A 19,470-nucleotide genomic window follows, 5' to 3' on the forward strand; every position below is an offset into this window, starting at 1 on the left:
TGCTTACTCTTGACAAAGCTACTTTTTTTAGATTTGACTTATTTTCACAGGCGTTTCACTTCTTTGCAGCGCATTATTGACTCTTTAATTAGGGACAGATCCACATCAGGTGTTCAAGGAAAATTTTGTTGTCTGACTATAGCAATTACAGTCTACTGCACCTAGCTATCTAGGAACAAACTAATTTTTGAAGATTATCAATTTTCTGTAATAGAGGTTATTAACAAGATTAAGTTTCTTATGTATAGACAAGCGCACCTGTTGCATTTGTTTTAACTTCTTGATATAGGTCTTCTTGTATTAAAGAGACTTTTGATTTTCTCTAGCCGCAGGATATGCCCTATTTATTGTTGTATCATTTTGAGTTTAATATAATTTACATTTTTTCCGAAAAAAAATTCATCTCGAAGAAAAGTCCCAAGTTCTCATAATAGCAACTGAAAATTCTACCGAAATCAGATTTTGGCCTAAAAAAGTAGAATCCTAATCTCTTGATTCAGGAAAGCTCTCTGCTGCGCTTAGTAGCAGCAACAACAGCATTCATCAGTGTCCCACGGAACCCGCCATTTTCTAACTCATGAATGCCCGTAATTGTTGTCCCACCCGGAGAAGTAACGTCATCTTTGAGCTGTCCTGGGTGTTTCCCAGTCTGGATGACCATTGATGCTGCTCCTAATACCTGCAAAATACACGAATAGACAAGTCAAGAAAACAACTATAAAAACGAGATTTCAAATGTAGGTAAGGTAAAATATCTGTAGGATATTTGCTTCCATATTCAAGCTTTTGCAATACTAGTATATCATGCCTATGTGCAGATACGTGTTGGTTAACTAAAACTAGTAAAAAAATTGGGGCCAAATGTAAGGATGGATCAACGCAATTGGGATGCACTAGTGTAGTAGTAGCTGAATTTTCTAAAACCGGAGATGGTGGATTAATTTGCTCAACCTGTTTAGTAACATTGCAACAAAGAGGTACACTTGGTAAATTACTTGAATCCAATTTTTGATTCGTTGTTAGACACTTGGTATAGATGGAAGTCTGTTTATTGGACTTATACACACTAAAGCTAATAATAACGCTGAAACTCAAACAATCTTCAACTTCGTTATAAAGCCAGAAGTTCTTATCCTGGCAAACTGGAAATACCGTGCCATAGAAACATGAAATTTAAAATGCACTAATTGCAACATACTTGACTCGTCTTAAATATGTTTTTATTATTATATATCTGGATTTATGGCAAAATGGCAGTATAAGACAATGCAAAAGCAACCATCAGATTTATAAACATTCGGAGAAATAAAGTATGAACTTCCTTCATTAAATGGTCAAAGGATAGTATTTCACTTCACTTACAGTTTGAGAAGCTAGACTTAATGAAAGATCACGTGGTAAACCAGCTGCTACTCCTCCATCAGCCAAAGCCTCTATTGCTAAATAAACATAAGCAGGACCACTGCCACTGAACAATTTAGGAAAAATAAAATAAGTTTTAGTAAACAAATCAAGCTTTAGGAAATATAAGTTATAGGGATATATAAGGCTTTCAAGAATGATGATGAATAGCCGTTGCAGCACTCAGACGTTACACTAAGACAAAATGTGAAAAATAGGGGAATGGTTCACAAATCACTTGAACATGTGGAATCAATTTACAATGCTAAATGGGACTGAAAGTACAAGCATTGCATGAAGGAGAATGAGAGGTATGGAGCTAGGGTAGAAGCCTGAGTTCTGAGTTCAATTTTCATGTACACCCAAAACCAAAAAAAAAAAAAGGCATTAAACAATAAACACCCAATAGAACATTCAGAGCCCAGACACTCTTCCTTTGTTCTCCCAAATGTAAAAAAAATTGCATGGAAATGGCAGACTTATCCTTATCTTCTAACCTTCTGATAGTATCATCACTTACCTCCCAAGAAAATATATGTTCATCAAAGATGAAGTGCAATTTCGTGTGATTTTTCAGATAATATCTAAATATTGTTCTGTGATTTTAGAAAATGAGATCTACATACCTCAGGCCAGTTATAGCATCAAAATACTTTTCCTCAGCTTTCCATATTTTGCCAATTGACCCTAACAATTTGGCTATAATATTTCCATCTTCTTCTGTTGCAGATCCCCCCAAGCTCATAACTGTCAAAGTTTGACTTTAGTGGTCTATTCATTCAAGTCTGTAATCTTAGAACAATGCAAATTAATACAGAGAGCAATGCAATACGGAGTATTCATTGTTTTGTAGAATAACATACAAGGTACCGAATGACCATAATATGTAAGAGAAGGCATTCTTGACATTGCAATTTAGGAAGGAAGGCCTTCTTCATAATTGAGATTATTTGCCCATGCAGTTCATGCATTCAAACTAAAAATTAAAAATAAAATGCTGAGACTACAAGATCAAACTGTAACAAGTGTACATATCAGAGACTACTTTTGGGAGCCTTTCAACCCCACCCTTCATAAAAATGAAGAACAAAACCACTATCACAGACTATTATAATAAATCATGTGTATATAAAAGAGCCTCATTCGTCTACCCCAAATCTCAAAGTCAATTAATAATCATCTTCCTCTCAAAGTAACCATAAAAAATGCATAATAATACAACGTATAACAACCATCCAATATAAATATTAAAGGTCAATCGAATTCCAAATGTAGTTGTCGACATAAGCTGTATACTTCACAAGACAGGACCTTAGTTAGCATCATGAAATTAAATAAGTCTTTTATCAGATAATTCTGACAATCACAAAATAACTTTTCAATCGAAACTCTTCAAAACATGAACACAGAGCAACTAAGTATAAAAATATAACTGACAATTTAGAATTCAGAGTCAATTATGGAATTTCCAAGTTAAACAAATAATTCACGCAGTATCCATTCTCATTCTGCTCTGCGTTTAAAAAGTAACTGAGGAACAAATTACAATATGCTTTTAAAAGTAAAAAAAAAAAAAAGATAATACCTGATGCTGCCTCGCCTACAGCAGCAGGTGTATTAGGCATCACTCTTATAAATCTGTCGTTCCCAGCCCATTCCTACATTTTATGAAACAACCATTTTCCACAAAAAATATGCAACCTAATTATGTCTACTAGGCTAAAAAAGAGGAGAAAAGCTACATGCAGAGCCCATGTTAAATATGTCAATTTGAGAAAATATTTGTTTTTGTATCTTGTTTAATGTTTTTATGTATAGGATAAAATAATGTAAATTTTACTATAATACTCTTCATATACCGTGCAATGTTTGGTTTGCATTAAGAAAAGATAAAAAACAAGATTTTGAAACTTTTTAAATTATTTTATCATTTAACATAAATTTATTATCACGTAGTGTTTCAGCTAACGCTGCTTTTAAGTAAATAAGTTTCTTTGCTTCTTCGAAGTCCACTGTCTCCTACGTCCAGCACCGTTGGTTGCCGCTGTGAGTGAAAGTAAGCACTGTCGTTAACCCCGCGAGGATCTTCTCTTCCATGGTGGGGTGGTTCATGACGAGCCAAAAGAACCAGCTTAGCGCCACCGACATGTCCCTGCCAGCGAGGAGGAAGTTCAACACGATTTGTCGCAGCACAGCAGTGCTTAGTGGTTTTCCGGCACCATCGCACTTCTTTATGAAGGAGAGGATGGTGGCATTAGAAGGGGGGTATGGTGCAGGGGAGCGGAACGAGATGACACCAGATTGGGAGTCGTGGATGAGGTTCGAGCCGAAGTTGTTGGTGGCGCGGCCAATGGTTTGAAGGAGCATGGTAATGAGCTTGCTAGAGGGGGAGAGAGTGCAAAGGTCGGGGACCAGGAAAGGAACCGGAGGAATGTAGCGAAGGATGTCGGCAAGGACAGCCGGGGAGAGGTGATTGTCGGCGACGAGGTAGATGTTGGGGACGCCGAGAATGGAGAGGGAGGAGCGGTCCAATAGATCCGCGGCAAGGGATGTGGCGAAGGCGAGGAGGGAGGTGAATTGGGAAAACTCTGACATGACACAGTAGAGAGGAGGGCGGTGAAGTTGTTAATGTTTGGTGAGAGAGGTTTAGAGAAGAAAGCCCATATAAAAAAAAGTATTAAATAATAAAAAGTTAAAAAATAAGGATAATATTGTATTTTACTTTTACTTTGTTAGACATTATCCTCCATCATTCTTATATATTTTGTAATGTCCATGAGTCCATCATTGTATTCTTTAAAATCAATCTTATATTTTGTAATGTCCATCATTGTATTCTTTAAAATCAATGTTGAACAAATATTTTTGTACAATCAACTCCCTTATTTTTCGGGGAATCATGCACACCCTATAAGTGCGTTTGATTAAATTCTTTTATTATTTTCTGTTTTGTTTATGTTGTTCTTACTCAAATTGTAGTCCAAAAGCAGCACAAATACATAAATTAAAAGGAAGGAAAAAAAATATGCTGCATTCGATAACCTGAAGATCTTTCAATTTGGTACCAGCAGCGACCGAAACCAAAAGCTTGTTCTTCGTCAGAAGCGGCGTCAATTTGAACACCACGTCTTTCACTGCAACAACACAGCACGTAAGAGAAAACGCAAGTCAAACATGAATGAACACTGACGCAAAAAAAAAATACCTAGTTGAGGTTTGACCGAGAAAACGACGACGTTGCTTTCGCGAACGACCTTCGAGAGCGAGGAAAAAAAGAATGTAAAAACGGCGTCGCGTTTGTTATTGTTTCAGTGAGAAAAAAATAAAAAAGGAGAGGGAACATGAATACGTCGTCGTTTGAGGGGAGAACGGTGACGCCGAAGGATTCGAATGTGTCGCGGCGGGCGGGGTTGGAGTGGACGGCGGTGCGAATGCGAGAAGGCGGCAAGACGCCGGAGCGGACGGCGCCTCTGGCAATGGACTCGGCCATTTTTCCGGCGCCGATGAAGCCGAGATTGTAGGAATCGGCGGGAATCGGAACGATTTCCATTTTTTTGGTTACGTAGCAGAGAAATCAATTTCGATTAGCGGAAGTGTTGATGTTGTTGCTGGTTCAGTTGGTTAGGGAAGCAGAGAAAGAAAGAAAGAAGTGGCGCAGTCACGCAGAAATGTTTGGCCACTTTTTCCCTTGCAGTGGTTTGTTTCACTTGCATACTCAACTTGGCATCACGTGAAGGAAAGGTGCTCGTAACAAACTCTTTTCTTGTCAATAATAATAATAATAATAATTTGATAAATAGCTATTTAGTTCCTGAATTATCTATTAATTGAGAATTTAGTTTTTACATTTTGTAAATGATCATTTTAGTCTGTATATATTCAAATCTTGTGACAAATTAGTTCAATCATTTATTACAAGTCATGTATATTATGAACTAATTAGTTAGTAAGTATTAGTAGCATAGTTTGAGGATTACTCTAACATTAAAAGTGGTATATTTTAAGGATTAAATTGTCAATATATTTATCAGCTAGGCTAATTTTTGGTAACATTTGTAGTATAATTTTAGGACCACTTTGAAGTTAAGTGACACTAGGGGTAGAGGTCTCAAAAATTTAAATAATAAAAAAATGAAATTAAGTACAATTAATAAAAAATGGATGAATAAAAAAAAACTAACAATATAAAAGTAGTAGAAAGTTAATCTAGAAAAATTTAAAATTTAAAAAGGAATTTAAGAGTAAAATTGTCTAATAAAATATAGACACCAAATAGGATAATTCTCATTGTTAATAGTTATAGATACTTGACTAAATTGTTATTTGTTTAATGGTTGAAGTAATTTATCTTAACATTTGTAAATTAAATTGGTCATTTTAAAAATAAAAAAACTAAATTGTTAGCAAATACATAATTGAAAGACTAAATAGACTATTTATCAAAAGTTATTTAAATAAAATAAAATAAAAATTTGATGTCTATCTTCATACTAGTGAGTCCCGAAAACTTAACTCACATGAACTTTTAACTAATAAAAAATAATAATTTTATCTCTCAAACTTTTTATTTCAAAATTAGTCCTCAAAGTTAGTCCTTCTATAATTAATCACATTAAATTTATAAACTACTTAACAAATCGAGAGGTGTTACTTTGGTCAAAATTAAAATCGTCAGTACATAAAATTAAAAAAAAAAAAAGAATCAGTTTTATGTAAGAGAAAAATTTTTAGAGATTAAAGTGAATTATTTATACTTTAATAGTTTGCTTAAGATACTAAAGTGATAAACATATCACCTAAACTTTTATTAGATGAAAGTCTGACACGTCATCCAAATTTTTATACTAAACAAATATATTTTTTTATATCATTTTTAGGTTATTAATATAAAGTATTTATTAATTTTATTGATGATTAATTTTTATTAATAAATGATTTATCATTTTTAGTAAAATTTTTATTTTTAACCACGTCTTTTTTATTTATTTATGAGATTTGAATCGGAGATCTTTTAATCTAAATTTATTTTCATTAGCACCAATAATATGTTGATTTTTTTTTTGTTAGTATCTGTTTTTCTAATTTGGATGTGATCTTAAATTGGAGTACAATTGGTATTATTATTCTTTTGTACTACCTATGATAAAAATTGAAATAGACGGACATTGAAAGACATTCGAGCCCACGTGAGTATTTATCCTAGTTCTAATTTTTTATTTGTGTTTTCGGTGATTTAATTCTGTGTGATGCAACATTAATTTTAACAATATATAATATATTAGTATTTCTATTGTCATTGTTGAATACAACAAATCAATGAAATCATGCATCATTGGATGCGCTTTCTTTCCTTCCGATAAGGTGATAATAGTATTTTTTTTTTTAAAAAAATATTGTTGTTTTATTATAGATAATAATTTATTATTTTTATTAAATGTTTATGATGTAATTAGGATTAATTAATCTTTTAGTCATTGAATTTAAAATGTGTGTTTTTTAGTCTCTAAAATTTAAAACTTTTATTTTTTTCCTTGAATTTTGACAAGTTATTTTTAGTCTCTTTAACACTTTGAAGTGATTTTTAATCATTATAAAATAATTTTTATTTTTTAGCTGCATAAATTTAAATTTTAAAATTGTCATAAAGTATTAAAAAAATCATCATAAAATGTTAAAAATTATTATAAATATCAATTTATTATACCAAAGACAAAAAAAGTTATCAAAATTCAGAAAAAAGATATACTCAAATTTTTTATTACACTAAAAAATTAAAAATATTGTATGTTACAATTGGTTGTGTGTTAACTCCTTGTCAAGTGTACTAATTTATCAAAGTAACATTTAAATGGTAAGACCCAGTATCAAATCTACATTGACTTTGATTGTACTCAAAGTTTGTATATATCAAATTTTAAGCAAATAAATGACTAAAACTAAATATCTTTCGGAGTGATAATGCAGAGATATAAACTTCGACCATAGACCATAACAAAGGATAGGTAAGCAGAGCAAGATGCAATAGACAATACAAACAAACATTTGAGGTGGAAATGGAAAATGATATTTGGTGTAATTTTTTGTGGAAATGTTGGGTGTTTGACTTACCAAAATTACTCTTAATACAATGTTAAATATTTTTTACCATTTAAAGTTATTCTAACTATTACTTTCATCAATTAAACTACTCTAATTATGATCTTCCATGTGAAAGAGTCTAAATATCTTAATTTCACTCCTAATTCCTGAGCTAAATCAAGTCATTTGCTTTAAGACTAAATATGCATAAATAAGGTTGAATAACATCACTTTATCATTAGACATGGATTACCTAGAAGCTCCTTCAAGTTCTTAGGGTAAAAATATTTCTCAATGATTAAAATCCTATAACATACAAGTGAATGAGTGATCAAATCATAAACAAGACAATAAACTTAGAAAAGAAGCATTTATATTGAAAAAACATTAAATGAATACTAAAGATCATTACATACATAAAAAAGTGTTTAGTATCCAAATCCCTCAACAATGGGTAATTTAGTCTCTTATAGTCATGAGAGACACAAAAACAAGAGATAAACATAGAAATGGAAGAAAAAGAACTCCAAAGTGAGTATTTTGCTTTTTCTATGTGCCCTTGCTGTCGACTCCCTCCAAAAGCACAATGCAACCCTTTTTATATTCTTCAAAATGTTGCGCAGTTATGTTTTTCAAACATGACTATGCACTAAGCTTGCATATGCGCTTTAAGCACACATGTAAAGTAAAATTGACTTAAGTGACCATGCGTTAAGCTTCAAAATGCGCGTTTAGCGCCCACACACAATACAGTTGGCTTCCTATTTGGCTTCTTGGCTTCCTATTTGGCTTCTTGCGCTGAGCATGCATTTGAGCGCACTTCTCCAATTTTTCAACATCTTCCAATCCTCTTTTGATATATCAAAATTCTACAAAAAAAATAACACAAAATACCGTAAATTACTCACTTTAGCATTCTCGAATTAAAAATTCAGGAGAAACTAAATTCTTATCTTTTTAAGTAAAAAAAAACATTAAAAGAGAAAAAAATTAAAGGATTACTATGTTATTTAAGTTTACAAATTAGGTATGCATAACACTTATTACTATGCTATATTGAATAGTTTACATAATAATGCAATATACCTCGTAAAAAAAATTATAGCTATTAACTTTAACAAAAAAAATCATTAGATTAGACTCCTATTGCTCCATTTCCATAAGTAAACTAGCAATGATTATTATACTTATGAATATATTAGTTGTTGTGTGGTCATAATTATATTTTTTTTATCGTATTAGGATTTACAATAATTCACATATCATGTTCAAGTAACTAAATTAAATCCCTTTAATAAATATAATTGTGGTTGTTACAGTTAAAAACCAAATCTAATTAATATTTTTTTTATTCAATTGAATTGTTTTATTATTAAATTGTGCAGTTTGATTTAGTTTGTGATTGGTATCTATGAAACCAAACTGCAATTATTATAGCATTTATAATTACAGATAATAATATATAATATGTATATTATTATTTTAATATTTTTCATTTTTTATTTTGATAATAGAAACTAGAATTACTATACAAAATATGAAATGTATTTATCAATACATTATGTGTTAATATAATATATCATACTACCATTATTCACCTTAATTTATCAATATATTATATGTTAATATAATACATTATATGTTGACATATAATGCATTTATCAATACATTATATGTCAACATTATTGATTTAATGTTTGTTCAAAAAAGACTATATCACAAATGACAATCATCTAAATTTTTTCATCTATTTCATGATATTTTTATAGTGATGCGAAAGAAATATACATATCGATATAAAAAATATATTTTAACCAATGTAATATGTTGGTGAAAATATGCTCTTTTTTTTCTCAACACTCTAAAGGGTGAATCCCTAAAGTTAAGGGGATGAGAGTAGAGGCTCATACAACTTCAGTCCCGCATCACCAGTAACTTGATAGTAACTTAACTAACACAAATAGCAAACAGTCAAATATTTTTAATTATAAAAGAATTTAGTTCATCATTTAAAATTCATTAATTTATTTCACTTTCAAGTCAATTGTGTAATATTCATTTTAATTAATTTCAATATATAATTTTTAATCATACTTTTTTATTTTTAACAACTTAAAATTAATTAACACAAATAATTACATAATTAATTAGAATTGAGTTTTTATTTTATTTTTAGAAACCAGAAAAATAAAAATAAAACAAACAAAATCACACTGAGAAATCGAGTTGACTAATCCCAATTTCTCAACGACATCGAAAAAAAGCCGAGTGAGAAATTGGATTTGGGAGAATCAAGTTCGCTACTTGAACAGTAAATGATGTATTGATATTAGTTGTGTAAATAATCTGGAAGGACTATTATTTATGTAATTATATTGTATTATTTGCGTAAAAAAAATATATCAGAGCCACTATTCGTTAAGGGATAATACATTATAATTTTTTAAAAATATAATACCGACAAAGACAAATGCATAAATTCTATCTACTCCCTTAATACTATTTTTTATTTATTAAAAATAGCGAAAAAAAAGAGAGTTATGCATTCAAAATGAAAAATAGTTTAACACAATTATTCAACCACGATGAATTATAGATGATAACTTTTATAATTATTATGTTAAAAGTGATACAAATAATAATATAAAATTATTTTACAGAATATAGTTATTAAACTCTTAAAAATAATTCATAAAAGTTCCACCTAACTCATATTAATAACTTAAATAATATATCTAGTAATCGTTACAAACTGGACCACCATAAAAGTAAGTGGTAAGAGTAATTAAGAAGGTTCCGACTAACTCTCATCACAATCTAGTAGTCATGGTAGTCTGCACCAATAATTTGAGCCACTAAGTAATATGGTTTGTTATTCACCACTCTTTATATAGAGAGGAATCGAAATTGGTTTTGTAGACCATGTTCAGGACGCAACGGGGGTGATGGCATCATGGTTATTACAGAATAAATGATTGAAGAGTGATGGAAGGTTCTTGCTTTTGTTTGTATATATACATACTATTATTGCTAGGAAATTGAAGACCTAAGATACAATAGAGATGGCAAAGCTATTTTTGAAACAGGCAAAGCAATACGCAGATGCAAGACCAAGCTATCCTCCACAACTCTTCCAATTCATTGCTTCCAAGACTCCCTCTCACAACCTCGCTTGGGACGTCGGCACTGGGAGCGGCCAAGCTGCCAAATCTGTAAATTTTCTTTCTTCTCCTTCTCTTTCTTAATTCTTTCACCTATATATATATATATATATATATTTCTTGGTCAATTTCCACAAGCACTCTCACATATTTTACACGGGCGTGAGATCCTGCTTAACCTAGATTTTCGAATTTAAGTTCTTGATATGCTGCAGCTCTGTTAAATATTTGATATGCAACTGTGTTAAATATTGGAAAGAAAGATTCGTGACTCAAATAAAATACTTCATGTGGATAATACCACTGATCTAAACTAAAAAAAATAACATACAACTTTTAATCTCAGAAATATATCATTATTTTTACATTCTAACCATATTTTACCACTGAATACTTGCATTAATTGACATGAAATTGTTTCAATTTAAATACTAGGAGGTTTTATCTGATTCACATAAAATTCTCTTTCTCTAGTGAAAAACACCTATCATCTAGACCAAAAAATAGTGTACAACTTTTAATCTCAGAAATATAGCATTGTCTCTGCCTCTTAACCAAAACTATTTTGGAATTTCAGTTAGCTGCAATATACAAGAATGTGATAGCCACAGATGCTAGTGACAAACAACTTGAATTTGCAGCCAAGCTCCCAAATGTGAGATACCAACACACCCCTTCAACCATGTCGACGGCCGAGCTTGAACAAATGGTGGCATCTAAGGGAACCATAGACCTTGTGACCATAGCACAAGCCCTGCATTGGTTTGACCGCCCAACCTTCTACGAACAAGTGAAGTGGGTTCTCAAGAAACCTCATGGAATCATTGCTGCTTGGTGTTACTATTTGCCAAGAGTTAGTGATGCATTTGACACTGTCTTTGACCAATTCTATTCCACTAATGTAAGCCCTTATTGGGACCCAGCTCGTAAATGGGTTGATGACAATTATAGAAGCATTGATTTTCCATTTGAGCCCGTGGATGGAGCTGATCACACAGGACCCTTTGAGTTTGTGACGGAAACAATGATGGATTTGGATGATTTCTTGACCTACATAAGATCATGGTCAGCATATCAGACGGCTAAGGAGAAAGGAGTGGAGCTTCTCGCGGAGGATGTGGTTGAAAAATTCAAGCTTGCTTGGGGTGAAGATGCTAAAAAAGTTGTCAAGTTTCCAATTTATTTGAGAATTGGAAGAACAGGGGATTCCTAAAGACATATGCAAATGGTTGCTTTTACTGTGTGGGAGATGTGACGAGTACCAACTTTTATGAGTTTATCCATTGATTGAATAATGTAATTTTATTGAATTGCGTTCATGTTAAGTCAAAAGCTTTTAAATTCGAAGGGTACAATTCCTACTTATCTGGAAAGAGTTGAGCCTTAGTTTGCTATGTTAATTTTGTAATTTGGTATTGATAAATTTTGTTGTGTGTGTCAACCAAATTTTGATAGAAAAGTACTTGTAGTAAATACTTGATAATTTATTTTAATGATGTTAAATTAAGGTATTTGCTGGATTCAGGTTATAGTAAAATTAATATTTTATTCGCCAGCAATATCATATTATAAAGATTGTTTTTACATCACTTGAAAGTTGAAGCAACAAAATAAATAATATGGAATTATATATAAAACTAGAAGATTTGCATGTGTTTTATGCCATTAATTTATACGATGGTAAGGCCTGGATGCTGTATACTTTGGTGGATAAATTACCAGGTTTTAAAAAAGTAGCACAATTGGATAAAAATAACATATTTTGGTATCTATCATATTGAAAAGACAACTTTTGAGACAATCTTAACGTGATGTATGCAGAAAAAATTTGACAACATATTAAATAATTTTATGAATATAAGGGAGAAAACTAAGGATAATGAGTAGGTACCGTTGGATATAAGCAAGTATTTTACACAAAAAAACAAAGGGATTCGAAGTTGGTTGAAGGAAATAATGAAAGATTATTATTCTAACCCATGGCTGATTATACTCTAAATTTAAAAGATATTGTTATGCAACAATTATTGAACTTGAAAGTTGCATCCGCTACCTCTAGGCTCTAACTCCAAGACCCATTAAGATTAGTACTCAAAGATCGTTGAACTTCATACACAGCCAATAGAATAAAGGGGTAACCACAAATCCAACAGTGCAGACAATGCAAGGATTGTATTAGCAACCACACGTACCACCAACACCACCACCATCTCATGAATGCACAACCATAATTGATTTGATGATCTGAGAATAAAACTAACACTTTTATTCTTATCATATTTTTGTGTGAAATATTCATTAATTTTATTAATAATTATTTTTTAAAAAAAAAATACACTTTAACCGTATTATTTCTTCATCTACATCCAAATCTAATTTTACATTCAAATTCTTATTCAAACCAACCACATATAGTAACACAATTTGCAAAATTTTGTTTATGATACATCCCTCTTATTTTATGAAATTACATGGAGCCCATTAAATATATAAATCTCATTCCTTATTTATTTGGTGAGTCACATTTCCGTAAATTTCAATCAATCTCAGTTTTTTTTTGTTATTATTGTATTATTATATACTTTTAGATATTATAATAATATTTTGTTATTTTTATATTTTTTTGATTTCTTATTTTTTTGTCATTTATAATTTTATCTTATTTACTAATATAACATATAATATAATGTAAAATGAAAATTATTTACAATTAAATTTAAAACTTTTATATTTTTTAAAAATAATAATGACTGATGACTTAACTATTAATAAAGATTGTCGAAAATGGATAACTATTTCTGATAATTTAATTGTATATACATCTACATATACCAACAGTTTGTAATAATTGATAGATACACCAACTTCATCCTTTGTAATAATTACTTACATAAAGTGTCAGTCGACTAAGGAGAAAGGAGTGGAACTTCTTGGGGAGGATGTGCTTCAAAAGCATAAACTTGGTTGGGGTGAAGATGATAAAAAGATTACCAAAATTTCCAGTTTATCTTAGGATTGGAAGTAGGGAATAATGACTGAAAATATATTCAAATGTGGAGGAGGAACAAGTAACACACTTTTATCCATTAATAATCAAATAGTTTAGTTTCATTGATACTATTTGAATCATTGTATTATTCAGCAAAAAAAATGAATCATTGTATTAAGCATTTAAGGTTTTAAATTGAGGTTGTAATTGGAAAATATCTACTGAAATTATAATATCGTCATCATAATTGCAGTTTTTTTAAGGGGTCATAATTGTAATTGTTAACTGTAATGTAAAACCTTAGGTTAGCCGTTAAGGATGAAATGAAAAACTTAAATTCTACCAGAAAAAACTAATTTTTATATATACAATTGTGTTAAATATGAATAAAAGTATGAGTAAGAAATGAAATTGGCGCCTAGTTTAAACAAACAAATTGAATCCTTGAAGAGAAATTATCATTATTTTTCTTAAAAAAATAATGATTTAAAATTGTTTTGGACCAAATCGGATTGTGCAGTAGACACAATGTTTTTTATTTGTAATAATTTAAATACTTTTAATTCTGTTTTTAATCAAAATTTAAGTTTAACTTTAGTAATCTGCACATTAAAATTCAACATATATAAGGTTGATAGTGCTAATTATCAATGTAAACTTCTAATTTGTTTTAAAAATATTATCAAAATTCTTAAGTTAACTTATTCCAAAATAAATCCTTCTACATAGTTGTTTTTTCCCTTTTTGTTTTAGTAGATTCGAAATATCAATTTCTAAAAACTAAAGAAGAATAAATAATCGGTACCATATTATCGTAGAAAAAGAAATAATGTATTTATTTTACATTTTCATATTAAATTTTTAAATTAAGTAATAGTAGTAGCATTTATTTAACATGAAAACTTAATAATAATAATAATAATAGTAGTAGTAGTAGTAGTATGATTGTCATTTTCCAAGCTTTGTACCACCTGTCTAAAAATGCTGCAAAATTCCAAAATAGCCCAAACCTATAAATACTAAGCACCTCTATAAATTCACAAGCTAATGCTTGTAACAAGTGATAGTAACTGTTAATGGACGCCAAGTTCGGAAGCCTCTTCGAATCCATCGGAAACTTCTTCACCGGCGGTGAACAGATCCCGTGGTGTGACCGTGACGTCATCGCTGTAACTCACATTCATTTCCCTTTCCTTTCTCCCATTAATCTCAAATCCAAACTTTCCTTCCTTTTTTTTTTTTTATTATTTTTGCTTTTAATTATTTGTTTCTGTATTTTAAAACCCTAGTTTTTGCCTTCAGGAATTCGAATATGTTAGATTGATGATTTTTTTGAATCCTGATTTGTTTTTCTTGAACCTCAACATTATTGCGCCTTGAGTCGATTGGCGGCTTTGTGTGTGTGTGTGTGTTAATTGGTGGCTGATTTGTTTTACGTTAATCTCTAATTGGATGCTTTCAATGGATTTTTTTGCCCTAGACATTTTCTTAAATTGATCTTGGATTTGATCTTTGTTTTCTGGATTATTTAATCTTTGGTAATTAGATTTTAGCAAACTGCAAATTAAGTAAAGGAAGTGGAGAAAATTCTCTTGTTGTCTTGTTGATCAGTTAAGGCATGAAGAGAAATGCTGGCAACCCTTTTTCTTTTGGTTTAAAATTGTGTGGGTCCCATACTTTTATTTTCAATAAATTTTAATAAATAGGAAAGTGTGTTATAGAGTATGTTGCTAACACTCCTTGTGGTAGTAATGGTAGCTGCGGGGATGGCTAATGCACTGTTTGACTTGTTACCATAGGTTTGCTATTGTGTGTGCTGTGATGAATTGGGCTTGCCGGTACTGCAGTTTGTTTTCCTTCTTTCATTCTTAACTAGTTGGCATGTTTTGAAGGGCTGTGAGAGAGAAGTTGCAGAGGCTGCTAATGGTGACTCTGAGGAGCGGAAGAATGAGAGTATAATGAGGCTGTCATGGGCTCTTGTTCATTCAAGGCAAAAGGAAGATATTCAGCGCGGGATAGCCATGCTTGAAAGTACTGTAACTTACAGAACTAATTTTAGTTTAATTATATGTCTTTTGTAGTATGCCATTCTGATCTGCTTTTGTAAAATTGTTTTATTTAAAAAATACTTAGTTAATATTTTTGTTTCATTCTTTTGGCACTAAGCCTTTTATAAACTTTTGAGAAAAGTTATATTCTCTGTTTTTCTGATGCTTCAAAAATCAGTTGCATGTTTTCAGATTCTATTCTAAAGGTTCTGCATAGGTACACCAGTTTAAAAGGCATCTTGTTATTTCATGTTTTCCATTTATTGAGCTTAATCATCTTATCAGAATGCCCCATTTTTTTCTATCCCTTGGATTTCACTCATGAGTCATGACATCTCAAAACTATAATATATAATTAATGTACTAGTCTTGGGTACTAGCTCGGATTTCTCGGCTCATTATGCCAAAATTAATGTAATGTCACTGTGAGCATAAAACAACCCATTTGTGAGTTATCTGATTATTCTGCCAGCCTGATGGAGAATTTGAAATTCACCAAAATAGCATATGCAATGCAATTATTGACTGGGTCCCCAAAATCACTCTGAAGTTGTCACTGGGATCATTGCGGTTTCTGTGATTAGCATGCAAACTTTAATGTAAGACAGTGAATTTACTAAACTAGCATTTCCAAGGCTCGTATCTAAACAAGGCCTTTAAGATCTCTCAAATTTTCTACAACTATCTCTGTTCACTCCATATAAATATCACTGAAAATATTGTTCTGTGGTTTAACCTGCCTTGAACAATGAAATTGAGATTTCTTCATTAAAGGACAGCATATTTTGCCTTTTAAATTTTCTTTTCTTTTCTTTTCTGTTTTATAAAAGGATAGCCTTGAGATGCTTATGTTACTGAGTTCTGGCAATTGCCACTATGGCCACAGCCTCTTCCCTTCTTTCTATTGCTTTCCTTGTATAGCATTACACAGAGATGTTTGATGTTGAAGTACTCTGACATTTATATGCATGGCTAACCTTTTACATCCTTAATTATGATTTGCAGCTTCCTTGGGCAATGATAAAAGTCCTTTGCATCAAAGAGAGAAGCTTTATCTTCTGGCTGTTGGTTACTATAGAAGTAATGACTATGGAAGGAGCCGGCAGCTTGTGGAGCAATGTTTGGAGGTGTGTCTTTCTCACTTATAGATAGTATCTATAAACTAATTTTCTTACTTTTCCTGCTGGATGGCCATCTCATATAATGCTTCTTGTTATAGATAGTGGATTTTTATCAACAACCCACCATAGAACTTGTCATAGTTATTTTTCTTTTTATAATACTGTCCACAAGTGATAGATGGTAATTTTGTTCATTGCATATCTTATAGAATATAGATAGATAATGGATCATTGTGTTAGTCTGGTGGGAACTTAGGAATGTGAAGACCCATTGTTTGTCCTTATAAGATATCCAGTATCCATTGTTTTGATTCTATGCTGGGAGTTATTTTTCGACAATAATTGAATTTCTTTTCATTTAGCTGATAGTGATACTTAATCTATCTATTACTTTCGTTTTTGTTCCATTTTTTGAAAATTTAAATTCTATTAGGAGGCTGTTTTTTCTTATTAATATGTTATTATTTGCAAATTGGTGGGTTATATATATATATAAGTCCAGTATTCATCATCAGACGTCAGATTTAATTTTAATCAGTTAATGTACATAATCTTTTTTGTAAAATATCTTAGTTGCTACAATGATGTGGTACTTTCTTGAATATTGAAAGCTAGAGAGTCTTATACAAACAATGGGTCAAATTTAAACTCTATCATAAACATATTAAAATTTTATCACCATGGCATGTTTGGGATACTATACTTATACATCCATGGTCTAACATGAACGATTCTCTTTCAGCCTTTTTCCTTTTTTTTATTTCTCTGAATTTTATTCTGACCTCTTGTTCTTGCAGATTGCACCTGATTGGAGGCAGGCACTATCCCTTAAGAAAATAGTTGAAGATCGAATTGCTAAAGGTATAACTCTTTGTTTCTTGAGCTTTTTATCCCTTCATTATTGCATTAACTAAGGAATTGCAAATGTAATATGTATCAATGCAGATGGTGTAATAGGAATTGGCATCACTGCAACAGCTGTGGGACTTATAGTTGGTGGCATTGCTACGGCACTGGCCAGGAGGAATTGAGAATCTTAAATGGTTATTTCCTCAAAAATAATCTCAACCGAACATGAGCTTAGCCTCTTTTTTATTTTACTTTCTTCTGGAAACATGTTAAAGTCAGTGGCAAATAGAGTTTCAACTTTCTTTTTTTTGTTTGTTGAAGGAGCAATTTTACTCAAGAGCTGATTTCATTTTCCTGTTCAAATGCAATATTTTTTTTTAACTCTGGCTGTTTTTTTCTTCTTGTAATCACAAACTAGTTTCACAGGCCTATTTTAGATTAGCGATTCAACTACAAAAATAATATAGAGAACTATTTAAAAATTTCCAAAAATTTTACGGACCAAACTGAGAAATTTAATCCAACTTTAAGCCACTGGATATGAAAATGGTTAAATATATTTGCTGTTTATTGAGAAAAAAAAATGTATATCTATAAATTAATAAATGGGGGGGAATCTTGCATAAAATGGTAACGTTTGATAGTACATCTCGTTTCGACAAATCACTTAGAAGCCGAATCCTTGTTTTTTTTGCTGCAGGCTGACTGCGGCAGGCGCAGCCTGGATTTGAGGCATCCATTCTTAATCCTTCATCAATCGTTAAGTTCTTTTTGAAAAAGAATTGAAAGAACTTTATATATTCCCTTTCTTATTATACATAAGATTCAATTACCTAATCCATCAAGATTAAGAAAAATAATTAATTTAATCGATAATAATAAATTTGACTTGAATTTATAATTTTTTAAAAATTATCTTTCTCATTAATACTCATCTCTTTTAATTATTTGTTAATACATTGATGAATATTTCTAATCTAAAAATAATTAATACAAATAATATTATAGATTGAATCTTATAAAAAGAAATAAACATCATTTTAATTTTGAATATTAAAAATAGTAATGGAGGGAGTATATTTTTTCACAAGTAAATAGTAATATCTAAAGATTTAAAGAAAAAGCTACATTACACTTTATTGAAAACACTTTTTGAAGCTTAAACAATTGAACTCAGTAAAATTCGTCTATCGATTTGCCATTGAAGACATACTTTTTGTAGAGATGCTTAATGTGCGTTTGAGTTAATACGCAACGTAAATTGTAACTGATGTAAAATACATAGATACTGGAATAGGATGATAAATATGAAAGGCATTATTATTATCCACACGATATTCATCGTTCATATCAACATTGTGAACTATTGTGCTTCTTTGATTTCTGAAATACATTAGATAAAAGATGAAAATGAAAGAGACAAAAGCCCCATCTTTGAAGCTAACTAACAATTTGGGCTTTCATTGATTACTCACTTTCACGTTTAGTTATTTAGCCATTAATGTGAAGCCTTGTTGCCTGTGACATTAGACTAATGATATGAAAATGAAATTTGACCATATAAAAGCTAGTTTATTAGCGCTAATTTCTAATATGGATTGAGACTATGGTAAAAATAGAGCCATCAACAATAGCAGGCATCAGAACTGCATGCTACACTACTATGTTAGGCTTAATTGCAGATGAAAATGCTACTTGACACATTTTCTTCACAAATAATGCACCAGCTAATGTGGATGGATAATAAAGCTGCTTAGGCATGTTTAATAAGAGTCTCAATAAATGAATTGGCTTTTTTTATAAAAAAAAGAAAAAAGAAAGGC

At 31.0% G+C, this 19,470-nt stretch overlaps 3 protein-coding genes across 3 annotated transcripts; 2 read left to right on the forward strand and 1 right to left on the reverse strand.

The window, feature by feature from the left end:
- Positions 1-358: 358 nt before the first annotated feature.
- Positions 359-5,148, reverse strand: LOC100784362 (pyrroline-5-carboxylate reductase). The gene is made up of 7 exons (XM_003521090.4): positions 4,751-5,148; positions 4,607-4,655; positions 4,444-4,535; positions 2,987-3,059; positions 2,028-2,148; positions 1,363-1,468; positions 359-679 (listed from the first exon to the last, which is right to left on the reverse strand). The coding sequence occupies exons 1-7, from the start codon at positions 4,949-4,951 to the stop codon at positions 497-499; spliced, it is 825 nt and encodes a 274-aa protein (XP_003521138.1). The 5' UTR covers positions 4,952-5,148; the 3' UTR covers positions 359-496.
- A 5,256-nt stretch (positions 5,149-10,404) lies between these two features.
- LOC100784891 (putative methyltransferase DDB_G0268948) lies at positions 10,405-12,156 on the forward strand. Its single transcript, NM_001317717.2, has 2 exons — positions 10,405-10,691; positions 11,218-12,156. Exons 1-2 carry the CDS (start codon positions 10,542-10,544, stop codon positions 11,851-11,853), a joined length of 786 nt encoding a protein of 261 aa, NP_001304646.2. The 5' UTR covers positions 10,405-10,541; the 3' UTR covers positions 11,854-12,156.
- A 2,524-nt stretch (positions 12,157-14,680) lies between these two features.
- LOC100785425 (mitochondrial fission 1 protein-like) lies at positions 14,681-17,840 on the forward strand. Its single transcript, NM_001252791.1, is given in 5 exon segments — positions 14,681-14,798; positions 15,522-15,660; positions 16,683-16,804; positions 17,596-17,659; positions 17,744-17,840. Coding segments are annotated over 5 exon segments (504 nt in total). The 5' UTR covers positions 14,681-14,705; the 3' UTR covers positions 17,830-17,840.
- Positions 17,841-19,470: the final 1,630 nt, after the last annotated feature.

The sequence above is a fragment of the Glycine max genome, chromosome 3 (genome assembly GCF_000004515.6).
Source record: "Glycine max cultivar Williams 82 chromosome 3, Glycine_max_v4.0, whole genome shotgun sequence".
Lineage (NCBI taxonomy): Eukaryota > Viridiplantae > Streptophyta > Magnoliopsida > Fabales > Fabaceae > Glycine > Glycine max.

Coding starts and splice junctions, on each gene's coding strand:
- LOC100784362 (XM_003521090.4), bottom strand. CDS start 4,951: ATGGAAATCGTTCCGATTCCCGCCGATTCCTACAATCTCGGCTTCATC. Junction 4,536..4,606: donor CTCGGTCAAACCTCAACTAG/GTATTTTTTTTT, acceptor GTGTTGTTGCAG/TGAAAGACGTGGTGTTCAAA. Junction 3,060..4,443: donor CCAAATTGAAAGATCTTCAG/GTTATCGAATGC, acceptor CATAAAATGTAG/GAATGGGCTGGGAACGACAG.
- LOC100784891 (NM_001317717.2), top strand. CDS start 10,542: ATGGCAAAGCTATTTTTGAAACAGGCAAAGCAATACGCAGATGCAAGA. Junction 10,692..11,217: donor GCGGCCAAGCTGCCAAATCT/GTAAATTTTCTT, acceptor TTGGAATTTCAG/TTAGCTGCAATATACAAGAA.